The sequence below is a fragment of the Rhinolophus ferrumequinum genome, chromosome 16, assembly GCF_004115265.2.
Source record: "Rhinolophus ferrumequinum isolate MPI-CBG mRhiFer1 chromosome 16, mRhiFer1_v1.p, whole genome shotgun sequence".
Classification (NCBI taxonomy): Eukaryota; Metazoa; Chordata; class Mammalia; order Chiroptera; family Rhinolophidae; genus Rhinolophus; species Rhinolophus ferrumequinum.
Genome location: NC_046299.1, coordinates 64,923,395 through 64,943,393, shown reverse-complemented (window position 1 = coordinate 64,943,393; position 19,999 = coordinate 64,923,395). Strand labels below are relative to the sequence as shown.

The window sequence follows — 19,999 nt, the reverse complement described above, 5'->3', positions numbered from 1 at the left end:
GAAATAGTGCCATTTGCAACAACATGGATGAATCATGCTAAGTCAAATAAGTCAGACAGAAAAACTCAAGAACCATATGACTTCACTCATATGTGGGATATAAAACTGAAAGCAACCAACCAACAAGAGAAGCAAACAAAAAAACAAAAACTCACAGACACAGACCACAGTTTAGTGGTTACCAGAGGGGAAGGAGGGTGGTAGAAGAGGGTAAAGGGGATCAAATATATGGTGATGGAAGAACTGAGTCTGGGTGGTCAGCACACAATGTGATATATAGATGATGTATTATAGAACTGTACACTTGAAACCTATGTAATTTTACTAACCAATGTCACCCCAATAAATTTAGTAAGAATAAAAAATAAGTAAAATAAAAGAGACGCAGAGAACATATCTTACTCTGAAAAAAATGAGGACAGTATAAAAGATCTCTGGGATAACATCAAGTGCTCTAACATTTGCAGTACTGGGATTTCAGAAAGAGAAGAGAGAAAGAAGCACAAATGGCTGAAAACTTTCCTAACCTGGAAAAGGAAACAGACATCCAGTTCCTGGAAGCACAGAGAGTTCCAAACAGAAAGGACGCAAAGAGGCCACATCAGGACATACTGTAGTTAAAATGCAAAAGTTAAGGCTGAAGAGACAATCTTGAAGGCAATAAGGAAACAAATCACATATAAAGGAAACCCCATAAGGCTACCAGCTGATTTTTCAGCAGCAACTTTAGAGGCCAGAAGAGAGTAGCAAGAAATATCTAAAGTACTGAAAGAAAGGAACCTACATCCTAGAATAATATATAGCAAGGTTATGACTCAGAATTGAACAAGAGAGTTTCCCAAACAAGCAAAACCAGGAGTTCACTACCACTAACCAGCTTCACAAGAAACGTTAACGGGTCTTCTTTCAAGGCCACAACCAGAAATAAGAAATACAGGAAAGAAAAATACCTCACTGGTAAACGCAAATATTTAATAAACACAGTGCTTCAATGACTTAAAGAGCTAATATGAAGGTTAAAAAACAAAGTAGTATAATAAAATTAACTATAACTTTCAGGGGACACACAAAACAAAAAGATAGAAAACAATGTCAAAAACATAAACAATGGAGGGGGGAATAAAAATGTAGTGCTTTTAGAATGCATTTGAACTTACACGCCTATCAGTTTAAAATAGACTGCTATAGATACAGATGGATATACATGAACCTCATGATAACCACAAACCAAAACCCTACAAAAAATATACAAACAATAAAGGGAAAGGAACCCAACCAAAACACTAAAGAAAACCAGAAAATCAAAAGGAAAAAGACCAAGAGAAGAAGGAACAGAAAACCAAAAAACAATTCAATGACAATAAACACATACCTATCAATAATTAGGTAATAATTTCTCTTTCTGAAATCCCTGTACTGCAAATGTTAGAGCACTTTAAATGTAAATGGGCTAAATGCTCCAATAATAAGACATAGGATAGTAAAACAGATTAAAAAAACAAGATCTATAATGCTGCCTACAGGAGACTCACCTTAGATCAAAAGACACAGACTGAATGTGAAGGGATGGAAAAAGGTATTCCACGCAAATAGAAATGAAAAGAAAGCTGGGGTAACAATACTGATATCACGCAAAATAGACTTTAATAAAAGGAGACAAAGAAGGACATTAATGATAAAGGGGTTAATCCAAGAAAAGGACATAATAATTGTAAATATCTAAGCATCCAACATAGAAGCCCAGATGGCTTCACAGGTTGATTCTAGGAAACATTTAAAGAAGAATTAATACCTATCCTTCTCAAACTATTCCAGAAAATGATGCTGAAGGAACACTTCCAAACTCATTCTACAAGGCTAGCAAAACCAGACAAAGACAATTACAGTCAGTATGTCTGATGAATATAGATAGGAAACATAGGAAAAATTCTCAACAAAACACTAGCAAACCGAAACCAATACTACATTAAAAGGATTATGCACTATGATCGGGTAGAATTTATACCAGAGATGCCAGGGTGGTTCAACACCTACAAAGCGATGTGACTCATCACATCAACAAAAACAAGGATTAAAACTCATGATCACCTCAACAGATGCAGAAAAAGCATTTGACAAAATTCAACACTCACTTACGATAAAAACTCTCAACCAAGTGGATATAGAAAAAACTTGAACATGATAAAGGCTGTATATGACAACTGCTTAACATCATACTCAACGGTTAAAAGCTGAAAGCTTTTCCTCTAAGATCAGGAACAAGATAAAGATGCTCACTATTCTTTTCAACATACTATTAGAAATCCTAGCCACAGAAATGAAACAAGAGAAAGATACATAAAAGGCATCCAAATTGGAAAGGAGGAAGTAAAACTGTCATTATTTGCAGATGACATAATACTATAGAGAGAGAACCCTGAAGAATCCACCAAGAGCGGCCGGATGATGGTTCAGATGGTTAGAGTGTGAGCTCTCAACAACAAGGTTGCCGGTTCAATTCCCGTATGGGATGATGGGCTGTGCCCCCTGCAACTAAAGGTTGAAAAACGGCACCTGGACTTGGAGCTGAGTTGCGCCCCCCACAACTAGACTGAAGGACTTGGAGCTGATGGGCCCTGGAGAAACACACTGTTCCCCAATATTCCCCAATAAAATTAAATATACATACACATACATATGATATATATATATATATATCATTAAAAAAAGGAATCCACCAAAAAGTTAATAAATTCAGTAAAATATCAGGATACAAAATTAATATACAGAAACCCATCTTGTTTCTATATATTAATAATCAATGATGAGAAGGAGAAATTAAGAAAACAATCCCATTTTCAGTTGCATCAAAAAGAATAAAGTACCTAGGAATAAATTTAACTAAGGAGGTAAAAGACCTATACTCTGAAAACTGTACAACATTAAGAAAGGAACGGAAGAGGACACAAATACATGGAAGGATGTGCTCATGGGTTTGAAGGATTAACATTGTTAAAACTACCATGCTACCCAAAGCAACCTACAGATTCAATGCAATCCCTGTCAAAAATACCAATGACAGTCTTCTCAGAACTAGAAAAAATAATCCTAAAATTTATATGAAACCACAAGGGACTATGAGTAGCCAAAGCAATTTTGAGAAAGAAGAACAAAGATGGAGGTATCATGGTCCCTGATCTGAAACTATACTACAAAGTTATAATAATCAAAATAGTATGGTACTGGCACAAAAACACACACACAGATCAATGGAATAGAATAAAGAGCCCAGAAATAAACCCTTGCTTGTATGACCAACGAATCTACAATAAAGGGGCAAGAATATATACTGGAGAAATGACAGTCTCTTCACACTCTCGCTGCGACGTTCAACTATAGTCGAATGATATTTCCATGCTGCTGACTGCAGCGTTCGACTTGACCCCACGAACTCAGTGTTCCAGAAAGGAAGTTTAGGAAAGCAGATGTACATTATTCTATATTTTTGTGTTTTTTTCAAGAATGAATAACAGGAAATTTTTATACTTTAAAGTAATTATTTATTTTAATAAAATGTAACACCTTAATTGTATTTACTTAAAAATATAAATATTGTAATTATTTTCTGTGGCTATTTGACACATTTTGGAGGAAAAAACTTGAAGTCAATTAACACAGTGAAAGGGTCCAACAAGTGGTATTGGGAAAACTGGATAAATGCAAAAAAATGAAACTGGACCACTCTCTTATACCATATACAATAAAATCAAAATGGATTAAAGACTTACATGTAAGACCTGAAACCATAAAACTCCTAGAAGAAAACATAGGCAGTAAACTATTTGACATTGGTCTCTGTAGTATCTTTATGGGTATGTCCTCTTGAGCAAGGAAAACAAAAGCAAAGATAAACAAATGGAACGTCATCAAACTAAAAATCTTCTGCACAGTGAAGGAAACCATCAACAAAATGAAAATAAAAACCTACTGAATGGGAGAATATGTTTGCAAATGATACATCTGATAAGGGGTTAATTCCCAAAATACGTAACAAACTCATAACGCTCAATAATAAAAAATAAACAATCCAATAAAAAATAGGCAAAAACATGAAGAAACATTTCTCCAAAGAACACATACAGATAGCCAATGAACATAAGAAGCTCAATGTCACTAATCGTCAGAGAAATGCAAATTAAAACTGTAATGAGATACCACCTCTCACCTGTCAGAGCGGCTATCATCAGTACATCACCAAACAAGTGTTGGCGAGGATGTGGAGGAAAGGAAACCCTCGTGCACTGCTGGTGGGATTGCAGATTGGTGCAGCCACTACGGAAAACATTATGGAGGTTCCTCAAAGAATTGAAAATAGAACTACCTTATGACCCAGCAATTCCACTTCTGGGTATTTATCCAAAGAAATCCGAAACATTAACTCGAAAAGATATATGCACCTCTCTGTTCACTGCAGCATTTACAATAGCCAAGATACGGAAGCAACCCGAGTGCGCATCAACAGATGACTGGATAAACACGATGTGGTACATTTATACAATGGAAATTACTCAGCCAGATAAAAGAATGAAATCTTACCATTATCAACAACATGGACAGACCTAGAGGGTATTATGCTGAGTGAAATAAGTCAGACTGAGAACGACAAATACCATATGATCTCACTTATATGTGGAATATAAAGAACAATATAAATGAACAAACAAAACAGAAACAGACTCATAGACACAGAGAACAAACTGATGGTTGTCAGAAGGGGGAGAGGTGAAAAAGGTGAAGAGATCAAGAAGTACAAATTAGCAGTTGAAAATAGTCACGGGCATGTAAAGTACAACATAGAGAAGATAATCAATAACATTGTAATAAGTAACTATGTGTGGTGCCTGGTGGGTACTAGACTAATCAGGGGGAATCACTGCATAAATTACATAAATGTCTAACCACTACGCTGTACACCTGAAACTAATATAATACTGAATGTCAACTGTAATTGAAGTAAATCAATAAATAAAAATTTTAAAACTCTAGATGGTAGACTATGAGGCAGACAGAGGCTTATTTTTTACCTGTTCTCAACCTCCAAGGTCATGGACCAGACCAGTAAGCCGTAAACTGCAGCACAGGCCAATGGGAGGGGACTGAGTGAGCGCAAACCAGCACTGAACCCGGCTGCTGGAGGCTGAGTGGGCAGAAAAAGTCTCCTGACAGAGACAAGGGAGTTTTCAGGTGACATAAAACAAGTCTGCAGGCTGACCTTTCTTTGTATCCTCTATCTCAAGGGTATGGAGCATCTGCTTAAGAATGCCTGATACATTGAAGCTAGACTTTTCTGTTCCTGGCCTAGGAGCAGCCTCAAACAACAGGCTCACTTCACAAATACTGCAACGAAGACCTGCATTCTCAAAAACAAAGTTATCTTTCACTGAAGTCCTGCCCTCCCCACAGCCCCATTTAAATGGTCTGTGCCTAACGACTCCATATGACACGACCTTGCTTACTTGAAGAGGGGTACACTGCAACAAAATTCCACACTGGGAAGTTGTGTGAGCACACACCTCTCCTGGGATCTTCCTTTGACCCCAGTTACCTGTGCAGGTCTTCTGCTTTGAAAATGGAAGAGGCCTGGTCTTCCTGGACCTGCTCTGTGATGGCCGAAAGCTTTAAGGCTTTTACAGTTCCCCTGTTCCTAAAAGTGGCAGGGTAGGGCTAAATTTGCTTTTTAAAGAAAAAAATCTCAGCCCTGCCTACAAGGAAGCTCTAGGTCAGTGGCCATGTTTGTTTTGCTCATCATTTTATGCCAGCACCTAGAGCTCAGTGCCTGGCACAAAGAACACACAAGAAAAATGTGGGCAAGTAGGAAGAAAGGGAAGAACAGAACTTTTAGAAAACAGATTTCTTAATTTTCACACCCAAGTGAAAGTTATTTTAAAGCGTACAGTTCTGCGTTTGATCAGTAATAAAATAATAAGAGCTACCATAAAGGACCATCCTGACCCAATCAACCGGAGGTCACCAGGGTTCGACAAGGTTTAACAAGATTCAGTTTACTGACTCACTGCGATGAGGGGGCTGCCCCAGGTCTCCTTGAACATTTTCCTTAAGATTCACAATCCCAAAGGCTGTATTACTGCCCTGATTTTACTCATCAGGAAATTAAAGCTCAGAGAAGGGTCCTTCCTCAAAGTCACATGACAAGTACCCCGTTGTCTAACCCCAAAACCCTCCCACAGCAACTCCGAACACCTACCCCAGGCCTGCGCCAAGGCCATCAAATGTTTCTCAAGCCACCGTGAGCCAGGGGTTCAAAAACTTTTCCTTTTTAATGACAGGAGGAAACTGTGCTTCAAATAAAATCTTACTAAAACCATAAACAAACATGCGTATTTGAGGCAGGCACAGGATGATGCCCTCTTTCAGAACCGCCCTTAGCCATCAGGACAAGGCAGGGAGTGCTGCTGTATGGTTTTAAAACGTTTAATTCAACTTAACTACAAAGGCCATCTGGGTCTGCACCCTCTCCCCTTTCTCGATGCTGAAACGCTGGACAGCTCCTTCACAAGGCGTGGGGCAGAGCCTGCCTTTTGGCTCAGTAATGACCCACCACGGCACAGCTCTGCAGCTCTAGCATTCTGGGCTTAAGGCACAGCAGAAGAAAAGAAATGGAGGTTGGAAGGGGAGGGAGCATTCAGGGAAAGGTATTTATGTGAGATGGCCAAGCCCTGGCTTGAGTGACCACCCGGTCTGTGGGGAGGTCAGGGCAGGAGTGAACCGAGGAGCACTCTGCAAATAGTCTTCAGTGTCACCCTGAGCACTACGGGCTTCTCTTTTTACACAAAATTAAGTGGATTAATGATATGGTTAGACCACAAACATGCCTAAGAACAGACTGTTTTATGTCGTAAAGGATTTGCTAGATTCTGCTTTTGGTTTAAAAAAGAATAATAGGGTGATATGTATGACAATATCTGTGTAGTTTGTGTTAAGCCGTATTTAGGCCAGGAGCAGAAACCTTCTCTTAAAAGCCATCTTGTCTTGCTCCTGTGTTGCTTTACCTCCCAGGGGCCTGTGATCAGGGGTCTGGGGGGTCCGGACAGCGAGCTGGGGCCGGGGTGTGGAGCTGGAGGGCGTGGTCGTGCCCTGAAACCTTCGTCATTGAAGGGGGAACAGCCTCGTTTACCCCCTCCTGTAAAACTCCATACCTGTCTTTGCTCGGGGAGGTTATGGTCTTTTCTGGCCTGACCTCGCGCAGCTCAAACACGCCAAATAAATTCTAATAGACCAATCTTGATCTCCTGCGACTCATTCCTCCGGCTGTGCCTAACAGTTTGCAAATTAAAATGGCACATAATGTGACTGCTGATTTCAGAGTACTTGAGGCCTGAGACAGCAGGACAATTTCTGCTATGTTGTTCTGGCCTTCCAGTCACGGTCTGTGTCAGCGTGTGGCCAAGTGACACAGAGATGTGGACAAGGTCAATCTCCACAGGAACCTCTATGGACAGACAAGCCCAGGTCTGGGCTGAGAGAGCAGTACACGGAGCTGGCTGCCTGCACATGACACCCTGTGCTGGCCCCGGGGCTACCCCAGCAGCTGACGTGATCCGGGCGCGCTCACAGGCGCATCAGGTGCACCTGCTCGGCCCTCCCTTTCGTAGCCACGTGGCAGCTGGAGGTGGCCTCGTGATCCAGTTCTGGCCAATGAGATGTAAGCAGCTGGGTAGGGCTTCTGGGAAGCTTGTGCCTTCCTGCTGAAAAGGGTCACTCTCAGCTGACAGACCCTTCCATCCTCCGTCATTCTCATTCCTGTGGTCACCAGAACCACAGCTGGTATGTGGAGGCCCAGCCCCACCTCGAGACCACAAGGTACAGCGTGAGGGTGACAACATGCGGAGGAAGGGGGCACAGGGAGAACAGGAAGTGCCTGCACCCTGGCAGCACCTGTGAGCAACTACATCAGCCTGGGACCATCGGCCTCCACACGTAAGCAGAACCACCTAAATCCGTAACCATTTAAGTCACCAGAGTTGGATTTTTGTTACTATCAGTCAGATGCACTCCTGATTGAGACTGGCTGGTGACTCTGAGATTTCTTTTACCTGAAAGCAATGATTTCTACTGGAAGAAATAGGGTTTTCTCCTACTAGTCACTGCTCCCAACACGCACCCAGAATTGCCTCACTAGAAACAAAGTAACTTTATGTCTTTAAAAGAAAAGAGTATAAACACATGCAAGGTGTAAGAACACAAAAAGCCCAAGCTATGAAAACAACGCATTTCAGTGGCACTCTACCTTAGAGACGCTACTGGGATGACTCATGGAATGTCCCAAAGTCTTCTCATTCTGCAAGAAAACCAAACAGGTGGTAAGTGTCAAGAAAACCAAACCGGGGATTAAAATGTGAAAAGAACAAGTAACTGATCCTAGCAATCCTACTGACAAATCATTCCTTCAACTAGAATTAGCTGAACACAAACTACTATGTACTGGGCCAGCACTGAGATACTGGAGAATTTAGCAAAGATGAATAAAACAACTGTCCTTGACCCAAAGGCACTTAAGTTAACAAGAAAAGAACAGGAATTTGGAATTAACTGTAAAAATAAGAGGATGAAAAGTGTCTTATAACACATTGAAGTGCAGATTCAGAGGCAAAAACTGAACATTCAGGTGTGTGTGGTGAGGAGCCCTTGTAGGATAGGGACAGAGAAACAGGGCAGCTCAGCCATCCCGGGCGTCTGGCTACTCAACAGGGACAGAGCACAGCTCACATCTATTCCCTCAAGCCTGTTTCTCCTCCTGAATTAGAGAAATCTGAGTCATGCTGACCTCCTCCCTTTCGTACTCCTCCACCTCCAGTCATAGAGTCTTAAATCAAATTCTTCCTCCTTAATCTCTTCATTTCTATTGCCAAGCCTTAGATGAGCTTCTCTTCATTTCTCACTTGGAATTCTTGAATAACTTTCTACCTGGTCTCTCTGCTTTTAAGTTGACCTTCCTGAGACACAACTGCTATGGACTGAATTGTGTCCCCCCTAAAATTCATATGCTGAAGCCCTAACACCCACCCAATACTCAAAACATGACTGTATTTGGAGATAGGGTCTTTAAAGAGGTAATTGTGTTAAAATGAGGTCAGGTTATTAGGGTGGGCCCTGACCCAATATGAATGGTGTCCTTACAAGAAGGGGAAATGAGGACACAGATACACACAGAGGGAAGACCATGTGAGGACACAGGGAGAAGACGGCCATTTCCAAGCCAAAGAAAGAGGCCTCAGAAGAAATCAAACCTGCTGACACTGATCTCAGACTTTTAGCTTCCAGACCATGAGAAAATTCCTGTTGTTTAAGCAACCCAGTCTCTGGTATTTTGTTACGGCAGTCCTAGCAAATGAATACAATAATCTCCTACATTATAACTTTCTTTAAAAAAAAAATAAACATTCCAAATGTAAATCTGGTTTTTAAAAATAAGAAGGTAACTCTCCCTGAATCCACTCATCCTTTCATCCTTGCTCTAAACCCAAATTGGGGGGGAGAGGACTATAATAAATGGAAGGCATGATCTCACTTGTTTACTTGTATTTTTAAGATAATCTTTTATCTATTCAGTTCACATGGTATGTAATAACCATGGGGAAGACTAAAGAAGGTTGAGATGTAATTAGCAGGTAAAATCCTTTGATCAGTCAGAAATGCAAAGGAGCTACTGGATCATTTAAAAACTCCTTTGAGAAAGAGTTGATTCCATTCCAAGTCTCTCCTTAAAGAGCTAGCGATCTAGAAAGTTAGAACTTTCCCCTTCCTCTCAACCCACGAAATTACAGACTGCCTTGACTTTTGTACACTTGGCTTACGAACACCCAACACCCCTAAAATGCTGATGAAGAAACTTTCCAGGCTCTCCCACATGGCCTGCCAGCCGGCCCATGTTTACCAGTGTTGCCTTCTTTGTCTTCACACCAATGTATTTGTGCAATTTCTGGAATATTTTTTATTATATTCTCTCCTTATTTTATAAATCTGAGTGGAAACAGAAATTCAGGCTTGTTAAGTGTAATACAATACAGACAACACTATTAAGTGTTTTGCCTCAGTGGCAAGTTTCTTGGTCTTAAGCTAGTCCATTGGATAGTTATAAAGGAAAAGAACAAAATTATAAAGTATACTCAGTGTTGGCAATATGTTACCAAAGACTGTGTCTAAAAGATCAGACTTAATCAGGAATTTCATTCAGTCATTTTATCGACACATCCATTCACCAGGAATGGAGAGTCCCTCCATCCACACAAGAGGTAAATCTACAGCCACTTAAATTTCATTCATGGGTCAAGAATGTATTATGGACAAATACAAAGTACTGTTGTGATCCACGCTTCATGGTTCACCTACTGGAGAGTCACTACTAAATTTGGATTTAGTCAACTAAATTTACTACATGCTTTGGATTATTTGTACAGAAAACCAATTATAACCACAATTACAAGAAATGGCCAGTTTAACACCATCTAGAAACCTACAAGAAGTGCTGAGGTACCAAGAGAAGCAATAATTCATGTCCTAGACCTTTCTGACATTCATTATTCCATAGAGAAGGAACACTGGGGTGTGGAGAGTCCTAGAAATTCAGGTAAATAACATTATAAACCTAGACTGAGTACTAAAAGTTTACCGTACGAACTTGAGAAATCAATTTAATGATATAAGCCTTTATTGTGTTGTTAGAACAATGCAGTATTTTACATTGGTAAAATCAAACAAATAACTAGCCCCAAAAGATAACAGATGCTTCAAAGCCTGAAACCCACCGATATTTCAGATGGCTTCTCCACTACTTGGGAGGAAATTAACAATTCAGTTCCAACAGACATTTTTTCCCCCTTAAATATTGCTACATTTATTTGAACTTACTGAAAACTCTAAGAAGTTCAGGACTATAACAGACCTATTTTTCAGGAAGCAAGTCTCAGGATTCATACAAGTCAGTTACTTATAAATTCCACACTTTTTTACTGAGTGAGTACCATATGCAAACAACTGTATCAGTCACAGAATATGGACAAAAGTAAATCTGGCCCCTAGGCCTGTTCCATGATGTTACCACAGAGCTGCTTTGAAATAGTGTTTTGATGAGGAATGTACAACTAAGGAAAAGTTGAAAAACGACACACAAAAGCATATATATAAATTATATCCGGGTAGAGTGGGTGACACCGTTCTTTCCTATGATCAGACAGGCACGTTTCTGAATGAGAAGGAAAATTTACCAAACATCAAGAACTGGAATTAGGCATACCAAAGGAAAAAAAAGTTCCATTCCAGTTCAAGCCAAAACTAAGCTTCAGTAACCAAGTGATGAAAAAAACCTTGGCAAATTATTTTCATACAATCTTTAATATGTCACTGCTCGCTCAGTGGATCCCATCACGTTGTAACCCAGGGAGAGAGGAAGCCTCACTCACTGCTGGACACAAACACTGTTACCCTCTGGCCTCAAAGAAGGGAGGTCCCAGGAGGTGCCACACTGTGGAATTACACTTCCCGGGCTTGTTCTCTTAGCCATGTATCTGGTGGGCTCTTTTTTCTGCACTGAACATGACAGCTCCTCAGAACACAGCTCCATGCCCTCTTCTCATTTATTTTCTCCAGGAGACAGTACTTCTGAAAGGTTTTACACTTGAATCAATTAAGGATGATCTTGCTAAAATGCAGATTGTAATTTTCTAGGTCTGAGGTGGATTGAGATTCTGCGTTTCCAGTAAACTCCAGCTACACCCATGGCTCCCAACCCACATTTTCAGATGCAAATTTCATTCCAAATCCTGGGCCAGAATAATCCATAATGGCTATGATTCATTTTTTAAAAACAGGTATAATTGAATGATTCATTTTTAAAAAAGCAAATCATGACTATTGTAAAAGTAAATTTCTGTGTAAAAGATGGCAGTGAGCTGGCAATTGAGTTAATACAAATAAATCAACCAGAAAGACTGGGAAAGACTAACTTTGAGGAAGTGAAAAATGTTTTGTTAATGTAAGAAGTTATCAAATCACAAAGATAAAGAGCTGTGCTGAAGAATAAGGGACATTTCACAAGTCCTGTCAATGTTTTGCAAGTCCAAGTGTAGCTCCAATCGAATACACCAGGGGGTAGAACCAAGACACAGAGGCCACAAGAGGCCAAATGTGCTTGGGAAAGTAGGAGCCAAAAATTAACAAGACAATGAGATACGATGTCTAAGCATGTTTTGGGGATTCTGCATAAAGGAGTCAAACAATAGAACTCCACGTAGGCATTTGCCTGAAACTGACCAGGACCAGTCATTAAACAAACAAACAAGAAAATGAACACCCCCACCAACAGAACTCCAACTTTGTTCTGAAGCAGCAATGGACCCAACTAAAAGTTCTCTCTCTCTCATACTATTCTGCAGTTAAGGGTAAATATGTAAGAAAGTTCTCTGTAAAAAAATTAACCTCGAGGTTTTCTGGGAAAACATTTTGCTCTCCTGATAGAGCCATTGCTCCTTTCTCCAACATTCCTCTTCTCATTCACCCTGGAATATAGACAGATGTCCTCCCAGGTACAGCAGTCACCTTGGGACCAGGAGGAGAAAAAGTATACACCAGAAATCTCAAACTTTTTGGTCTCAGCACCTCTTTACAATGTAAAAAAATTGAGGATTCCTAAAACCTTTTGTTTATGTGGGTTCTATCTATTGATATTTACCGTATTCAAAATTAAAACTATTCTAAAAATATGAATCTCTTATTTCATTTAGAATTAACAATAAACCCAGTTAATATAAACATTTATATGAAAAATAACTATTTTTCCAAACAAAAACTGTGAGCAGAGTTGCATGATTTTACATTTTTGTAACTCTTGTTCAAGATTTCTAAATCTATAGATATTTCTCAATCTTGTTTTCTCAGTCTTGTTATAGAAGACAGCTGTGTTCTAATAGCAGCTTGTGCATTCAGTCTCTTCTGATGGGTTGTTTTCATTGAAGTAAATGAAGAAAATCTGCCTCCATAGTACCCCCCCTTTGCGGTTTTGCTTTCTGTGTTTTCAGTTACCTGTAGGCAATCATGCTTGAAAATATTAAATGAATAATTCCAGATATTTTGAGAGAAAGAGACCATTTTCACATAACTTTTATTGTAGTATATTATCATAATTGTTCTTTTTTATTAGTTGTTGTTAATCTCTTACTGTGCCTAAATTATAAACTGAACTTTATCATAAGTATGTATGCATAGGAAAAAACATAATATAAAGAGTTTGGTACTATCTACAGTTTCAGGCATCCACTGGGGATCTTGGAACATATCCTCTGCAAATAAGGGGGACTACGGTATATAGTTAGGTAGTTAGAAAAGGAATATGTATTTTAATAACCATTTACGACAACTGGGTATATTATTCTTTGTATTGCACAAAATTCAAGCAGTGATGTGAACTCAAACAATATTAACGAACTTTTAATACTCTATTAACATCAACTGGGCCATCTTTTACTTTGAATTGATCTCTTAACCATACATGCCTTTATAATATCACACCTTGGCCATTTAGAAATTATTGGCTCACTGAGTTATGCAAATCTTCCAAGATTGATACAGTTCGTTATTCAATATAAAAAAGATCACACACGTTAATATGACCATGAATTGCATCAGAAGAGTCCTTAATTATTAAAAAAGCTACCATGCCCACAGCGGTGGATACAAGTTTCCTAAAATTCCAATTTTGCTTAGAAACCTCAAATTTTATCATTGGTAAGAAAACCTGTTACTTGCTTTTCTTGAAGTGAAAGACTGGCTCATTCATTCAATTTCAAAAAATGTTTGGCAAATTACCCAAGTCAGAATAACTATGGCTTCACTGTCTGCCAGTTATTCTTACAAATAAAAATTATATTCCATTGAAGAAAAGTGATTAGTTCAGTTAGCAACTCAATCATAGAAATGCTTTGCCCTGAGGCAACCACTGCACTTTGGTATGCAGTAGAAATTATTTACACCAGATATGCAAAGAAGAAATAACACATAATCTATAATGAGTGAATTAAAACTGACACACGTTAAAATTAGCAAAAAGTAACACCAAAATGTTGTAACTGTCTTCCAAATGTCTAAAAAGTTAGAGATATAAGATATAAAAAACAATAAAATCAAACTTCCAAAGATAAGCAAACACTAAAAAAGCCATACAAGAGATATATTCATTAACACCACAGATAAAAAAGGAATTCTTAAAAATAGTTCAAGTAGCCTGTAAGAAGGTGGGAAAAAGAGAAGGAAGCAATAGAAAGGAGAAGAGTGAGAGGGAGAGAATACACAGAAAACAAAAAATAAAATGGTACACTTAATTCCTAAGATATCAAAAAGTATCCTAAGGACATAGAGCAAACAGAGAAACATTTCATCCAGTTCCAAAGTCGACTACACCTCGGTAGCAACAGTGAGACCCTTTGGCATTTGAGCCACAACCCAGTCCCTCCTCAGGTTGACAGAACCTCCAGTCCAGGCAGGTGCAGCCAAGAAACAAAGGCTCCCTTTCCCCCAGCTCCCAAGAGAATAGGATGGCATCACACAGAGAGGGCCAGGCCTCAAGCATGACAAACCCACTCCACCAACTCCATGCTGTAGAAGCCATGTTCCAGGCAAAAGCAACGTAGTGGCAGGCCTGGGCTCTCTTCTCCTGCATGGGGCCCACTGGCAGAGCAGGAGCTCTACCCCAGCCATGAGAGGATGAGAGGAATAGGGCCCCAAGATATTCGCTGATGGGGTGGAAACTCCACAGCAAGGGAGGCAAGCTTAAAAAACCACAGGCAGCACTCCTGCCAGCATACTGCTCACAGTTCTGGAGCACAGGCTTAGAATTTGCAGGAGTGGAAAGGCAGGCCAAAAGGGCAGAGAGCTCTCCTAAGCTGTCTCCAAAGAAAAGGACATTATTTGGAACGGAGTATGTAGACCTTCAAGCCTAAGGGTGCTGTCAAAAATGATGACATTTTAAGAAAAGACAGGTCACTTGACAAGAGCAACAAGCTAAACCATAAAGCAGCTAGAAGTATACCACAGAAAACCAGAGAGAGACAGCTAAAAAAGTCCTCCTGAGGTTAGAAGAAAACAAAAATACTGGCCTCGAAAACAAATGCAGCAAAGGGACCTGAATGTACTTGGATCAGACCATGGAGCATTTTATGTTCCACGGAATTGTCCAAAATAGCAGAGCAATCAGCCAGCAGTTAATGGACACTAAAAATTGAGTGTGAAATCAACAGAGACAGGAAAGCTTAACAGAAACATCAGGGAGACTGTCAAAAAGAGCACTGCTAGAAACACAGTCATCCCAGGCCAAGGCTCTGCCCTCTGGAGAAAAACAGGTTTCACTATACAGTCTGGTCAAGTCACTAAACAAAGAACAATCCCACGGGGTAGGGGATGAAATCATTATAATTCGGAGTTGCTAAAAAGAATTACCTAAAATGTATAGTATTGAACAAAAAATTGTAAGACATGCAGAGGAACAGGAAAGTATAACCTATACATAGGGGGGAAAAAAAGCAGATAACAGAAACCTCTCTTGAGAGGGCCCAGAAATCGTATTTAGTGCACAAAGGCTTCAAAATAGCTATTATAATTATGTTCATAAAACTAAAGGAAATTATACTTAAAGAGGCAAAGGAAGATGTGATGACAACGTCTTTCCAATAGATAACAGCAGTAAAAAGCAACAGTCATATTATCTAATAAACAATATTAATAAAAATTATGCAAAATGAACAACATGGAAAATATGGAATTGAAAAGTATAACTGAAATGGAAATTCAGTATAGGCACTTATAGCAGATTTGAGCTGTCAGAGGAAAGAGTCAGTAAACTTGAGATAAATCCTAAAAGATTAAAAGCAATCTGAAGAACAGAGATCAAAAAGGATAAAGAAAACTAAATGGAACCTTAGAGAAATGAGGAACAGTGTTAAGTGCACCAACATATCCATAATGAAAGTACCAGGGGAAAGGAAGAAAGGAAGGAGAAAATTATTCAAAGGAATAGTAGCTGAACACTTCCAAAATTTGATGGAGACATTAATCTACACATCCAACAAGCTAAATAAAATTGTAGTGGTATAAAAGGAAAGGAATCCACATCTAGACACGTCAAATTAACATGATGAAAGACAAAGAGAAAATCTTGACAGCAGCAAGAGAAAAATAACTCATTATGTACAAGAAACCTCCAAATGATTAACAGCTGACTTCTCTTCTTGGAGGCCAGAAGCCTGTAGGAGAATATATAGAGAGAACTGAAAGAAAAAGAATGAAAACCAAGAATACTATTTCAGCAGACCTATCTTCAATAATGAAGGTGAAATGTAGATATTCCCAAAAAAAAAAAAAACTAGAGAATTCACTGCTAGAAGATACACCTTAAAAAAATGTTAATGTACCTGAAACTAATAAAAATATTAATGAGAAGTTCTTCTGGCTGAAATCAAGTAATACTAAATAATAATTAGAAACCACATATAAAAATGCCAGTAAAGCTAATTATATAATTATGAAAAACAGTGCGTATGTATACATATGAAGATATATTTATGTGTGTATTTTTATATGTGCACATGTGTATATATGTATACATATGTGTTCACATACATATTTATATATATTTCTCTTATTTTTAAAGGACTTATAATAAAAACATACATATAATTGCATTGTTGGATCTGTAACACGGATAAATCAATTATTTGACAATAACAAACAAAAGAGGTGGGTGTGTACAAAGCTATTTTGGCATAAGGAAGTCACACCAGATGGCAACTCAAATCCATGCAAATCAATGATGAGAACAGGAAATGGTAAATAATTTTAAAATAACAAACTGTAAATATGAGGTGTGATCAAACGATCCAGTCAATGTTTAAATTTAAAAAATTATTACAGTAAAACACAATGCCATTAATCCCCCTCAAAATACTCCCCCTCACTTCAAAGACACTTATCCCATCGTTCTTGCCACTTTCTGAAGCAGTTCTGCAAGTTCTCTTTCGTGTGCGACTTTAGTTGCGCTGTCGTGGCTGCCTCCATGTCCTGAATCATTCTGACTTTCGGGATGAGCCAGAAGTTGAGCAGTGGCAGCTCCAGTGAATAAAGGGGATGAAGACACACTGTAATATTTTGATTTGACAAAAATTGCTGTATACCAGAAGCAACTTGTGACACGGAGTATTGTCACGATGGAGGATGATTTACAACACACTTTAAAACACACCTTCTCGGGTCGGCCCGGTGGCTCAGGCAGTTAGAGCTCCATGCTCCTAACTCCGAAGGCTACCGGTTCGATTCCCACATGGGCCAGTAGGCTCTCAACTACAAGGCTGTCGGTTCGATTCCTTGAGTCCCGCAAGGGATGGTGGGCAGCACCCCCTGCAACTAAGATTGAACACGGCACCTTGAGCTGAGCTGCCTCCCAGATGGCTCAGTTGGTTGGAGCGCGCCCTCTCAACCACAAGGTTGCCAGTTCGACTCCCACAAGGGATGGTGGGCTGTGCCCCCTGCAACTAGCAACGGCAACTGGACCTGGAGCTGAGCTGCGCCCTCCACAGCTGAGACTGAAAGGACAACAACTTGAAGCTGAACGGCACCCTCCACAACTAAGATGGAAAGAACAACAACTTGACTTGGGAGAAAAAAAAAGTCCTGGAAGTACACACAGTTCCCCAATAAAGTCCTGTTCCCCTTCCCCAACAACAACAATAAATCTTTAAAACACACTTTCTCACTGTGGTACATTTATACAATGGAGTATCACGCAGCCATAAAGAAGAAGGAAATATTACCATTTGCAACAACATGGATGGACCTAGAGAACATTATGTTAAGTGAAATAAGTCAGACAGAGAAAGACAAATACCATATGATCTCACTTATATGTGGAATCTAAAGAGAAGAATAAATGAATGAACTAATCAGAAACAGTCTCAGAGACACAGAGGAAAAACTGAGGGTTGCTAGATGAGAGGTGGGTGGGGATAAGGGGGAAGGTGAGGGGATTAGAAAACAGTCAGTAACCACAAGATGGCCACGGGGATACGAAAGTTAATTTGGGAAATGTAATAAATAATGTTGTAAAGATTTTGTAGGGTATCCGATGGACACTTGTCTCATTAGGGAGACCACCCCAGGGATGGTGTAGATAGATGCCTGATCACTGCACTGTACACCTGAAGCTGAATGTGAACAACAATGAATGTCAACTACAAGTTTATATATATATATATATATATATATATATATGTATGTATATATATGTATGTGTATATATATATATATATATACTTACAAGAAGCGGAGTACAGCATTAGGAATAGAGACAGTGGAAATGTAATGGCTGTGTGCGATGTCAGAGGGGTACTGGATGGGGAGAGTGGGGTTGTCACTGTGTGAGGGATATAAATGATAAATGTGTAATTATTACATTGTTTTGTACACCTGAAACTAAAAAAAAGAAAAAAAAAAACACTTTTCTCAACTGTAGCTAACACCTGACTCACTGCACCGAACAAGTTGAAACCTGTCACACACTGTTACTAAGGTTCGTAGCGCCACTTCCCATATTGAAGATCCCTGCCTTTCCGTTGGATAACACTCCGCAGCAGCATTCACCGTATTTTGTGATCACAATGGAAAGGCTCCGTGTCACACATCAATTCTGGTACAACAATTTCTGTCAAATACAAACATTACGGTGTGTCCTCATCCACCTTATTCACTGGATCTCGCACCGTGTGACTTCTGGTTCTTTGCCAAAGTCAAAATGACCGTGAAAGGTAAATCTTCTGAACCAACGTTGGACACTGAGGCAGCCAAAACTGCGCAACTAAAGACACTCAGGAAAGAAGACTTCCAGAACTGCTTCAGAAAGTGGCAAGAACAATGGGGTATGTTTGAAGCAACGGTGAGTATTTGGGAGGGATTAATTAATGGCAATGTGTCTTTTACTGTAATTTTACTTAAACATTCATTGTATTTTTTTGTTCACACCTCATACATGCATGTTCTTCTTTCTTTTACTTCTTTAAAAAATAAAGTTATATAAAGTAATAACTGCAACAATGTATTATTGGGTTTGTAACATATAGATGTAATACCTATAACAATATTAGCAAAGAAAGGGGAAGAGGAAATAGAAATACATAGGAGAAATGATTTTATCTTAGTGCAATTAAATTAATGTGAATCTGAAATAGGTTTTAAGAAAAAATATATAATATAAACCCTGGAGCAAACACTAAGAAAAAAAAGAAATTCACTTAATTCTTTAAATTCTGCTTAATCGGAAAAAGCAGCAGCAAAGACACAGAAAAAAAGCTTAAGATATATAGAAAACAAAGAGTGAAATGGCAGACAAATCAGGCCATATTAACAGCATTATATATTAACAATCCAATCAAAAGGAAGAGTTATTACAGTGGATAAAAATACAAAATGCAATGGTACACTGTCTAGAGGAGACACACTTTAAATGCAAAATTACAAATAGGATTAAAGTTAAAAGAAGGAAAGGGATAAATTGCCAAAACAGCCACCATAAGAAAGTTGGAATGATTATACCAATATCAGACAAAATAGACTGAAGAAAATTATACTAGAGATAAAGAGGGGTATTTATTATAAGAGGGTCAATCCATCATGAAGATACATATATATATATATATGCACCTCATAAGAGAACCAAAAATTACAGGAAGTAAAAACTGACAGAACAGAGTGAAAACTATACAATTCCAACAATCCTGGGACACTTCAGTACCCCATATTCAACAATGTACAAAACAAGTAGGTAAAAGACCAACAAAACAGAGGACTGAACAGCATTATAAGCCAACCTGACCTAACAGGTATCTATAGAACACTAAACCTAAAACAAAAAAACAATACTCTTCTCAAATGTATACGTAACATTCTTCAGGAGAGAGACTATATG

The 19,999-nt window shown here is 38.9% G+C and overlaps 1 protein-coding gene across 9 annotated transcripts in view; it reads right to left on the bottom strand.

Moving 5' to 3' along the window:
- The window catches only part of MARCHF8 (membrane associated ring-CH-type finger 8), a 121,659-nt gene that overhangs the window by 21,686 nt on the left and 79,974 nt on the right, over positions 1-19,999 (bottom strand). For all 9 annotated transcript variants that reach the window (XM_033130163.1, XM_033130158.1, XM_033130167.1 and 6 more), the window contains exon 3: positions 8,288-8,338. In XM_033130163.1, coding sequence (XP_032986054.1) covers positions 8,288-8,338 — 51 coding nt within the window. The remainder of the gene's footprint in view (positions 1-8,287; positions 8,339-19,999) is intronic.